The sequence below is a fragment of the Populus euphratica genome, unplaced genomic scaffold (assembly GCF_000495115.2).
Source record: "Populus euphratica unplaced genomic scaffold, PopEup_1.0 scaffold581.1, whole genome shotgun sequence".
Lineage (NCBI taxonomy): Eukaryota > Viridiplantae > Streptophyta > Magnoliopsida > Malpighiales > Salicaceae > Populus > Populus euphratica.
This window is the reverse complement of record NW_011500458.1, coordinates 22,146-34,199: the sequence shown is the minus strand read 5'-3', so window position 1 is coordinate 34,199 and position 12,054 is coordinate 22,146. Positions and strand designations below refer to the sequence as shown.

The 12,054-nt window shown below is 37.2% G+C and overlaps 1 protein-coding gene across 1 annotated transcript in view; it reads left to right on the top strand.

Moving 5' to 3' along the window:
- The window catches only part of LOC105114808 (uncharacterized), a 107,126-nt gene extending 95,308 nt beyond the window's left edge, over positions 1–11,818 (top strand). Inside the window, 19 exon segments of the mRNA XM_011011501.1 lie at positions 1,388–1,495; positions 1,604–1,794; positions 1,872–2,082; positions 2,246–2,477; positions 2,555–2,705; positions 2,815–3,115; positions 4,699–4,768; positions 5,729–5,837; positions 5,950–6,146; positions 6,367–6,419; positions 8,196–8,284; positions 8,429–8,508; positions 8,510–9,717; positions 9,810–9,923; positions 10,010–10,215; positions 10,291–10,501; positions 10,623–10,860; positions 10,985–11,135; positions 11,239–11,818. Coding sequence (XP_011009803.1) covers positions 1,388–1,495; positions 1,604–1,794; positions 1,872–2,082; positions 2,246–2,477; positions 2,555–2,705; positions 2,815–3,115; positions 4,699–4,768; positions 5,729–5,837; positions 5,950–6,146; positions 6,367–6,419; positions 8,196–8,284; positions 8,429–8,508; positions 8,510–9,717; positions 9,810–9,923; positions 10,010–10,215; positions 10,291–10,501; positions 10,623–10,860; positions 10,985–11,135; positions 11,239–11,550 — 4,232 coding nt within the window. The 3' untranslated portion in view covers positions 11,551–11,818.
- The last annotated feature ends 236 nt before the right edge of the window (positions 11,819–12,054 follow it).

The following is a 12,054-nucleotide window of genomic DNA, read 5'->3' as shown; positions in this document are numbered from 1 at the left end:
AGCAGGAGATACCATTACTCCTTCTCAACCCATCAAAGATCCAGAAGCTATAGTCTCTGCCGACAATAAGTTCGAACTGGGATTTTTCAGCCCAGTTAATTCAACATATCGATTTGTCGGAATATGGTATTGTAATATATCAGCAGAAACTCAAGTACTCTGGGTGGCCAACAGAAACAACCCAATCAACGATTCTTCTGGGATGATGACAATATCTGAAGATGGAAATCTTGTGGTTTTGAATGGTCAGGAAGAGGTTCTGTGGTCGTCAAATGTTTCAATTGGGCTCTATCAGACAACTGCACAGCTTACTGATGATGGAAACCTTGTTTTGAAAGCTGGACCGAATGGAAACCTTGTATGGCAAAGTTTCCAGCAGCCTATGGATACTTACATACCAAAGATGACACTTAGTTCTAACGCAAGAACTGGGAAAAAGACACTGCTAAGGTCATGTAAAAGCTCATCTGATCCTTCTGTTGGAAATTTCTCTGCTGGTCTCAACCCATTAGGAATTCCTGAGTTCTTCATCTGGTACAATGGTCGTCCATTTTGGCGTAGTGGTCCATGGGGTGGTCAGAATTTTATTGGAATACCAGGAATGTATTCTTCTGTGTATTTAAAAGGATTTAGTGTACAAGAAGAAGCAGATGGCACTTTCACTCTTAGTTTAATTCAAGACCCAGTTATCCGTGCAACGTATGTTTTGACTTATAATGGAAAATTTATAGAACAATACTGGGATTATGAGAAGGGAGGTTGGGAGTATACCTGGGAAGCTCCATCAACTGAGTGTGATATTTATGGCAAGTGCGGGCCATTTGGAAGCTGCGATGCACAGAATTCACCTATCTGCACATGTTTAAAAGGGTTTGTTGCAAAAAATAAAGATGAATGGAACAGAGGAATTTGGACTAGCGGATGTGTTAGGATGACATCTTTGCAGTGTGATGGAATACAAAATGGTAGTGAAGTGGGAAAAGATGGGTTTATGAAGCTAGAGATGATGAAGGTGCCAACCTTTGCCGAGTACTGGTCATATCCGTCCTCCGAACAAGAATGCAAAGATGAGTGCTTGAGGAATTGTTCTTGTGTCGCTTATTCATATTATAATGGTTTTGGCTGTATGTTATGGACAGGAAACTTGATTGATATACAAAAGTTCTCTGAAGGAGGGACAGATCTCAACATTCGCCTGGCGTATACAGAACTTGGTAATAATAATAATATTTTCTGATTTCCTTTCACTAGTGTTTCGTTTATCAGATGTGCATAACTAGTGTAGATACATCGAGTTCTGTATCAGGAAGAGAAAATATTGATAAGTTTTTTCATATTTCCATTATACTTTTCTTAAATAACCATCAGTACAATTTTTTAGTTGCAGATAACAAGAGAAACATGAAAGTAATCATCAGTATGTCAGTGATTGTAGGAGCCATAGCTATCTGCATCTGTGTGTTTTTTTCTTGGAAGTGGATGGCTACACATAGAGGTAATATGCTACGTCGTATTAGCTTACTGGACTTCTAAACTTAACCATTTTTACAAGAAAAGAAGAAAACAATTCTCTAATAATAACGATACTTCCACTTCAATTCAGAAAGGAATTTGATAAGTGCGGAGACCTTATCGTCAGAAGCTCAAGAAACAGTTTTTGATGGAAACTTGCCCGAAAACATCAGGGAAGCTAAACTTGAACCATTCTTCAAATTACAAATTCTTGAAACCGCTACAAACAACTTTGACATATCCATGAAGCTTGGGCAGGGCGGCTTTGGTGCAGTATACAGCGTAACTCTTCTCAACTAAAGGTTCTTTACAGTTATTTAGAGCAAATAGGTATTTATCAGTTTGATATGACATTGCAGGGAAAATTGCCAGATGGACAGGAAATAGCTGTGAAAAGACTTTCTAGAACATCTGGTCAAGGGCTCGAAGAGTTTATGAATGAAGTCGCGGTGATTTCTAAACTCCAACACAGGAATCTTGTGAGACTTCTTGGTTGCTGTGTTGAAGGAGAAGAGATGATGTTGGTTTATGAGTACATGCCGAATACAAGCTTGGATGCATTTCTCTTTGGTTAGGGCTACAGCTCTTTTTTGTTAAGCTACTACTTTTATTGACTCATTTTCAATTTCATAGATCATAAGTTTCAAGCAGGAGAAGCAGATCGCTACTTTTCTTGACTCATTTTCATTTGCCCTTGTTTTCTCATGATGTTTTCTGGATACAATCTGTTTAGATGCACTCAGGAAAGGACAACTAGATTGGAAAAGGCGCTTCCACATTATTAATGGAATTTGTCGAGGTCTTCTTTACCTTCACAGAGATTCTAGACTAAGAATTATTCATAGAGATCTGAAGCCAAGTAACATCTTATTGGACCACGAGCTGAATCCAAAAATTTCAGACTTTGGAATAGCCAGGATTTCTGGCGGCAATGAAGTGAATACTACCAGGGTTGTAGGAACCATGTAAGTATTTTTATTTTTTTTTCACTCCTATGACTGTTTCTCTAATTTGAGCTCAGAAAGCTGTTATGCTTATGCAGTGGCTTTATGTCCCCTGAATATTTAATGGAAGGAAGATTTTCAGAGAAATCAGATGTGTTTAGCTTTGGAGTTTTGTTGCTGGAGATCGTGAGCGGGAGAAGAAACGCTCATTTTTATAGCAATGAGCATGCTTTGAGTCTTGTAGGATTTGTATGCCTGTCCGCCACACTGTCTGAGATACATTTGGAAAGCACCTTTCAATTTCTGATACTATTAAACTTGCAAACTCTTACTTGTATGATTGTATCTACATTTTCAGGCTTGGAAACTGTGGAATGAAGGTGACATTGCAGCTTTGGTCGATCCTACAATATCAGATCCATGTTTTCAGGTGGAGATATTCCGATGCATGCATGTTTGTCTGCTGTGTGTGCAAGAATTGGCGAAAGATAGACCGGCCGTGTCAACTATCATTTCCATGCTAAATAGTGAAATTGTGGATCTTCCCACTCCAAAGAAACCAGCATTTGTTGAAAGGCAGAGTTCCTCGGGTACAGAGTCCTTTCCTCAGAGCCAGAAGATAAATTCCATTAACAATGTGACAATTTCTGATCTTAAAGGCCGATAGAGGTCAGAACATGTTTACTTTTCTGTTTGATCATTCTGAAATGTTATATAACATTACATTGCTTGGAATGACTTGGTAAGATTGACATCAGAAAGTTACTTTTGTGGTATTTGTATTCTACTTCCATATTAAAGAAAATAAGAAAACTCGGAATGTTGACAAAATGCTCGAAATGACGGCTTCTGTACCTCCGTTACGAAAAGATGTGTTTTCATTTAGAGAATCTCGGTCTGATTTACCTGCAAAAACAAAACACTGGAGCTTTGTCCACATGTTAGGTAGAATACGTTGCCACCGCCTTCACAGTTTGTGGTGCTATTTGGTTGAAGAACTTGCTGGCAGCAATGGGTCATTCAGCAGAAGACGATGACTATATAGGTGCATAACGAGGCAGCAATCAAACTAGCCAAGAATCCAGTACAACATGGGAGAAGCAAACACATCGGTATATTTCATTTTATTCGTGAACATGTAAAATAAAAGACAGTTGAACAAAAGTAATGTCAGCGGCAGATATTTTCACCAACCCAGAGTCTTTTGGAAGCTTTGTTAAGATAAGAGAAATGATTAGAACAAGGGAATTCCAGCTTGAAGGGGAGTGCAATTGGTTTCTACTATGTCTATATCTAAATTAGATTAGTTTCCAATTAGCTTTATCAGGATTGTTTAGATTAGTACGATTGTTCTTATCTTTAGCTTGTAATCTCCATGTATAAGGGTCATGAGAGCAGGATTCAGATTAACAATAATAAGGAAACTGCAAGTTTCTTCGTCAAAGCTGGGTTTGGCAGCTTGTTTACGAAACAGTTCATAACTATTAAAGATTATGGTCTTATATCATAATGTATAATAAAAACAATTCAATATATGAGCTCAATTATGTTAGATTGGTACCTAAAATATGCTATTATTGCACTGAAAATTTGTTTAAAAAACAGTCCTCATTATCATTGTGATGATATACAGCAAGTTCTTTTGACCTGACTTTTTAGACTTCTTTGGTGTAAATAGCACTCGATGGTTTTAGAGTATAAATTTAATCATCACCCACGTAAATATTGCAGGCAGTGTCAAAATAGACCAACTAAAACAATAATTTTAAGAGCTGATAGGCAACACCTAACAGGAGCAGGTCAATCATCTGAGGCAGGTGAATGTCTTGTGAAAATATCATAGAAAAATAAAAATGTTATTTTCCAAGCTAGTTGATCAGGTTCATCCTGAATAAATTTCACTATTTTAATATAACAAGGTCAAAATTTTACAGTAAAACATAACCCTGCTTATGTAATATAACAGTGTGGTTAAACATTCTTTATCCAAGGAAAATAACAAAAAACATAAAAAAAATTCCTACTTTTAATTGCTAAACATAGTTTATCTTTGAAAAACAATATTTTGATTGGAATTAAGTAAAAGGACTGGAAAAGAAATATTCTTGTTCATGGCATCCTTTTTCTAAACTATCAGTTAGCCATTTGTTAGTCATCCATTCTCATCAATTACAAGTTATGGGACTTGGCAACTGCGAAGTTGCTGTAGCTCTTCTTCTGTTTCTATCGTATTCCTGTTCAGTTTATGGTTATGCAGTAGATGCCATCACTCTTCTCAACCCGCCAAAGATCCAGAAACTAGAGTACCTGCCGTAAATAAGTTCGAGCTTGGATTTTTCAGCCCAGCTAATTCAACAAACGATATGTCGGAATATGGTACAGTAATATATCAGTTGCAACTTAAGTACTATGGGTAGCCAACAGAAACAAGCCAATCAATGATTTTGTCACGACATGATCCCTGGATTCATGACTTGCAGATAAACAAGGTCCTCTATCTAGGTTTTTTATCATATACGAACCTAAACTTGCATATAAATTTTTTTCTATGTAAATCGGAGGACTAAGTAGCATTTGCTATCATAATTAATTTCATAATAAATTTGCTATCATAATTACTTTCATAATATGTATTAACATCTTAATACAATCCTTAATATAGATTCAGCGAATATGGAGCATTTGACTAGACATAACATAATAGCATTAATTATAATAAAAAAACTTGGTTCTAGAAGTCCAAAAAAAAAATAACCTAATAAAATAATGTTATACGCCTGAAAATAATAAATAATAAAAAAGTAAATTTAGCAATACATTGAGTAAATAATATTTAATATATATTTATAATATAATACAACAATAAGTAATATATACAAGTTTGGCTTCTGTTTTTACAAGTGAGTTTCACAAGTAGTCATAATAAGAAATATCATGAGGTAATACTCATCATAAAATTAATATATAATAAACATGACATTTTAAAATATGGAAAGATTAGCCAATCACATGTTGGTGACTTCCCTGCCAGCTATGATTTAAAATTATAATATATACAAAGTCTAACATTTCCATGTTAGTACGACTATTCTGACCAGAAGAGTAGTTGGAACTCCCTAAGAACCCTTGTCTATTCAAACTCCAGCCTTTCACTGTATCCCATGCATTGAACTTACCTATTCAAACCTTGTAAGCTCAAAAATCTTTTTCATGTTTTAATGATGTTGTTCTGTGGCTATATGGGCTCCTCATGAATATGCAATGGAGGGTAGATTTTCGGAGAAATCAGATGTCTTCAGCTTTGGGGTTTTAGAGATTGTAAGCGGTAGAAGAAATGCTACTTTCTATTGGAATGAGCAAGCCTTGAGTCTTTTAGGATTTGTATGTCCATACAACTCAATGCATCATAAGTCATATGTAAAAGCTTGAATTTTCGTTTCCGACAAATTTTAAACTGCGACATGCTTATTTCTATTACTATTTCGCTTTGCAGGCATGGAAATTATGGAATGAAGGCAACATTTCAGCTCTAGTAGATCCCGTAATATCCGATCGAAGTTCACAGAAGGAAATATTTAGATGCGTACATGTTGGCCTACTGCGTGTTCAAGAGCTTCCAGAAGATAGACCAACAGCATTTACTGTCATTTCAATGCTGAATAGTGAGATTTCTTCTGTTTCAACTCCAATGCAACCCCCATTTGCTGAAAGGAAACGCCACTTGCGTTAAGAGACATTACTTCATCAAAGCCATCAACAATATCCCAGTAATAATGTGACACTCACAATTGTTGATGGCAGATAATAAGTTCCTGTTTCAATTATTTTTCTTGTAACGTATGCTGCTAGATCGTGGATTATCATTGTTGAAATGTGCAAACGTTAAATGTTCTTTCTGTTCTGTATTAAGGCTGAATCCGAAAATCCGACATGCCTCTCGAAGAGTAATATGGGCTGTTCAAGGTATTTTATGTGTGTGTCATTTCTCATTTTATCTTGTCCCTTACCTGTTGTCTTGTCGGGTTTGCATGCCAGTATCCTAACATTTTACTTATCCACTGAGACAATCTTGTTACTAACTGTGCTTTGATTGGTTTTAATGATTGTTTACTAGCTTTCCATCATATTCAGGCGCATGTATAATTAGAAGCTAAATCTATGCTCTAGGTTACAGATAACATAGGGCATCCACGTAGAATCAGAAATATGAAACAAAAAGATAGGCAGTTAAAGACAACATTGGAACCCCTTTAATAATGAAACGTGGAGAAATCTACAAGTGCTAAACCATAGTTCTATTGATTCCGATAGCTGGCACACTGGTTTTCTCTTTTCTACAAATTTTTCACACGGTACTCATTTCAAAATTTTCCGCCTCTTTAAGTTGTTTTCCCTTCATGCTATATATTATACTAGTGATAGCAGAGTCCTCCCTCAGGTATCACATTAGCATCTAGCAGGATTTTCTCAATGTTGAAGTTCTAATAGGTTTTTCATGAGTATTGTAGTTCCCAAATCTCCTAAAAAATTAAATTGGAAATTTTAGATTGTAATTTGGGCATGGAGGTATTCTGATGTAGCAGCAGATTTATGAACAAGGTTAATAGGAAAACTGTCTTGTTGCGACAAATAACTTGACTCGCAAAAACGAGTATATATAAATTTTGATTCTACCTTTGGATGGTGCTCAAATTTCACAACTAGATTTTATAGACCATGTTCTATAATGGATTTGCTGGCTATAATCAACTGTTCTGGAAAGCTTTCAGATTAGGAAAGATAGGTATGTATTCCACAGGCAGGTGTTGGTCGGATTAGATGCCACTACCTTATTTTGGACATGAAGTGTTTGTCGTACCTGAAGTGGATATACATTTATGGGCTTTCAAAAACCATCTAAAGAAACTATGTGCTTCTCCTGGCTGTGGAATATGGATAAGATGCATTTAGGTGGCTTTATAATCATAAATCCATCCACTTGCACTCCGGAACCTACATGTAACATTTGGTGCATGCATGCACCAAAACTGAAATGAGGTTGTCCTTCACAAGTGCTGTGGAGGAATTGAGATTGATGTCAACGTGGTCAAAACTCTTGGCATCAAATTCAGTTTTGTGTCGTTTTTCATGGACTCAATGGAAGCAACCAAGTTATTTCACCGTGCTTTTTCGCATCCCGCTCTGGGACTAAATTGAATTCCAACTTGAGAAAAACAACCCAGAAGGGAAACCTTATGTTAGCCCCCCGATTATCTGCAAATTCTCAATGAGATCTCCGTTATAGGTTTTGTTTTTTTTCTAACTAGCATAAGAGTGGGGCAATCTTCCCGCTAATACTTTCGTTTTTCATAAAGTTTAGTTGCTCTGGCAGCAAGGCCCTTTGCTCACTAGTTCCAGCGGATTCTTTCAAAGACCTACAGCCCACTGAGGCAGAGATCGAAGTTAAGGAAGAAGGCTAAAATTAAGAGCCCCATCTGTTCACGAATCAGGAAACGTTCCAGTTGCATCATGATCTACTGCTGATGGAAAATTGACACATTGCTGTACTCTTTAGACAAGTTGGGCACTGATAGACCCTGCTTTGTCTTCTTATATTCACATGTCTTGATGGCAACAGGAGAGAACAATAGAAAACATTAAATATAACAAATTGTGGAAGGAGAGAACTTTCTTGCGCTGTTTAATGTTGGAAACTAACAATAGGCCTCCCTGGTCTATTTTGGCCTTTGTGATGAGCAGCCTCTTTCTTACAAAAGTCCCAATATAGGAAGTTTGAATGGATTTGGGAAGGATATAGGATTAATGCAATCTGTGCGAAAACTGACACTGTTTGTACATTGAACTTTTGACAGAAACGTCAATTCATCAACCCATGTAAGGACAGTACGCGGATAAGAACATGGCTGCCAATTGAGAAATTAAAGTAAATAAATAAGCCTCATAGGAAGCATCTCATGCTCATCATGAAGTAGAAATTAGAAGTTATGGGAATTGGCAGAGTCAAAATTTCAATAGCTCTTCTTCTTAGTATCTTCTCTTTGTGTAGAGATTATCAGTGCCATAGATACCATCACATCAACTCAAATCCTCAAGGATCCAGAGGCTATAGTCTCTTACGGCAGTATCTACAAACTGGGATTTTTCAGCCTTGTCAATTCTACCAATCGGTATGTAGGAATTTGGTTTAATGAAATTCCTGTGGTGACTGCCTTATGGGTTGCTAATAGAAACAAACCTCTCAATGACTCATCTGGAATTTTGACCATATCCGAAGATGGAAATCTTGTAGTTTTGAATGGGCAGCAAGAGATTCTCTGGTCAAGTAACGTTTCAAACTCTGTTTCAAATTCAAGTGCACAGCTCTCTGACACTGGAAACCTTGTTTTGCGAGATAACAACGGAGAAATCAAGTGGGAGAGCTTCCAACATCCTTCCGATACATTCTTTTCCAATATGAAATTAAGTGCCAATAAAAGAACGGGTGAGAAGATTCTTATAACATCGTGGAAAAGCCCTACTGATCCATCCATTGGAAGCTTCACTGCTGGTCTAAATAATCTAGGCATACCTGAGATGTTCATATGGAAGGATAATTATCCATATTTTCGGAGTGGTCCATGGAGCCGTCAGGTCTTTATTGGAGTTCCTCATATGAATTTTGCAACTGTTTATGGGCTCAATCTAGTAGATGATGGTGAAGGTATTATTTATCTAACTTTCACTTACGCTAATCACTCCTTGTCGAGCTTTGTGTTGACTTCAGAAGGGCAAATGGAGGAAACACGTTGGGAGGATGGCATGGAGGATAGGACTGTTCTATGGAGTATTCCACAATCGGAATGTGAATTGTACGGCAAATGTGGGCCTTTCGGAAACTGTAATTCACGGAAATCACCTATTTGCAACTGTTTAAGAGGGTTCCAGCCAAAAAACCCAGAAGAATGGTATAAAGGGAACTGGACTAGTGGTTGTGTCAGGAGGAAATCATTGCAGTGTGAGAGACTAAATAATGGGAGTGAAGCTGCAGGAAAGAATGATGGCCTTTTGAAGCTAGGTAATATGAAGGTGCCGGACTTTGCTCAATGGTCTCCTTCGGATGAAAATGAATGCCGAAACAAGTGCTTGACAAATTGTTCATGCATAGCTTATGCATATTATTCTGGTATTGGATGTATGTCATGGAGTGGAGATCTAATTGATCTACAGGAGTTTTCCACAGATGGGGCTGATCTTTACATCCGCTTGGAGTATTCAGAATTAGGTAAATCTCTTTATCATCTGCCTGATTTCCTAGCAAGCTTATAATGATTTGAAGTCATTTGCTGTTAAGTTAATTCAAAGAGATCTGACTTGCAGATGGAAACAGTAGACAAAAAGTCATTGTCATTCTAACTGCTATTATAGGAACAATCAGCATGGCCATGATCTGTGCTTTTTTGATATGGAGGCTCATGTCTAAACATAGAGGTAATAAGAATATGCTAATAAATAGAACTAAAAGATTTGAAAAACATGCAATTTCAACTAAGGCTTGCATCTTGAATCTAACTCAGCGAGAAAGGAAAGGGGTGAGAAGTTGCGTTCTGATAAGAACTTAACACATCGAACTTTTTTTGATGGGAACATGCCTGGAGACAGCATGGACCAAGTTAAACTCCAGGAACTACCTATTTTCAGCTTAGAGAGGCTGACTTCCGCAACAGACAACTTTGATGCATCGAATAAGCTCGGTCAGGGTGGTTTTGGTCCGGTGTACAAGGTAATGTTGTTTCTCTAGTGGCGTTTATGGTTAATGAAATTGAACAGCTACATATAAAGTGGTGTGATTGTCTAGGGAAAATTGCCAGATGGACAGGACATAGCTGTGAAAAGACTGTCAAGAGCATCTGGGCAAGGGCTTGCAGAATTTATGAATGAGGTTGTTGTGATCTCTAAACTTCAGCATCGAAACCTCGTGAGGCTGCTGGGTTGCTGTGTTGAAGGAGACGAAAAGACGCTGGTCTACGAGTATATGCCGAACAACAGTTTGGATGCAATTCTTTTTGGTTCGAACTACTGCCCTTCCTATATGCTAACTGCATTACATGTGAATCAGATTACCTTCTTTGATCATTCATTTTTTAACCTTTTCGTGATTTCGTTTGTTTCTTGCTTGAATATATATAGATCCACTGAGGCAAGAATCTCTAGATTGGAAAAAACGATTCAGCATCATTGAGGGAGTTTGTCGAGGTCTCCTTTATCTTCACAGGGATTCAAGACTACGAATTATTCATCGAGATCTGAAGGCAAGCAACATTTTGTTGGACCAAGAACTCAAGCCAAAAATCTCAGATTTTGGAATGGCTAGGATATTTGGTGGCAATGAAGATCAAGCCAATACTAGAAGGGTAGTTGGAACCTTGTAAGATCGCCCTTTATCTATATTCAAGTTCCTCCCTTTACTGCATCACATGCATTGAGCTTACCTATTCAAACCATGCAAGGTCAAAAATCTTTCTCATGTTTTAATTAATGATGTTGTGCAGTGGCTATATGGCTCCTGAATATGCAATGGAGGGTAGATTTTCGGAGAAATCAGATGTCTTCAGCATTGGAGTTTTATTATTGGAGGTTGTAAGCGGGAGAAGAAATACTAGTTTCTATGGGAATGAGCAAGCCTTGAGTCTCTTAGGATTTGTATGTCCCAATGCATCATAAGTCATATGTAAAGCTTGAATTTTCGTTTCTGACAAAATTTAAACTGCGGCATGCTTATTTCTATTACTACTTCGCTTTGCAGGCATGGAAATTATGGAATGAAGGCAACATTTCAGCTCTAGTAGATCCAGTAATATCCGATCCGAGTTCACAGGCGGAAATATATAGATGCATACATGTTGGCCTGTTGTGTGTTCAAGAGTTCCCAGAAGATAGACCAACTGCTTCTACTGTCATTTCAATGCTGAATAGTGAAATTTCTCATCTTCCAACTCCAATGCAGCCGCCATTTGCTGAAAGGAGACACCACTTGAATGAAGAGATATTACTTCATCAAAGTCATCAACAATATTCCATTAATAATGTGACACTCACAGGTGTTGATGGCAGATAATGCAAGTTCATTCTGGAAAAATTTTAAGCTTCATGGGCCGGAGTGAAACCTTGAGAAAGCTGTGAGTGTTTTAACTATAGTTTCACTGATTCTGATAGCTTGCACACTGGTTTTCTCTTTTCAACGAAATTTTCCACCTCTTTAGTTGTTTTGAAGCATTGATTGCTTTGAAATTAGATGAGAATCATATAGCAAGGGTGTATTTGAAGTTTTGTGAATTTTAAAATATGAAGCAGAGGTCGCCTCATTCATCTTAATTTTTTTTTAATTCTAGGATGTAAGCATAATATGATCTTAAGTGCTATTTATTTGATTTAATTCTAGGATGTAACCCTAATAGTCATATTTTGAAAGATTATAAAATTATTGAGATTGATTTTCAAAAATCTGAAGAGTACTTTGGAATTGGAAGAAACATGGCTTCCTCTTACGCTGAGAGGTCGACCCTATCATATGTTGAAAGGGGCTCATCCACCACAAGCATGATGAAAACGTTCGGCCCTA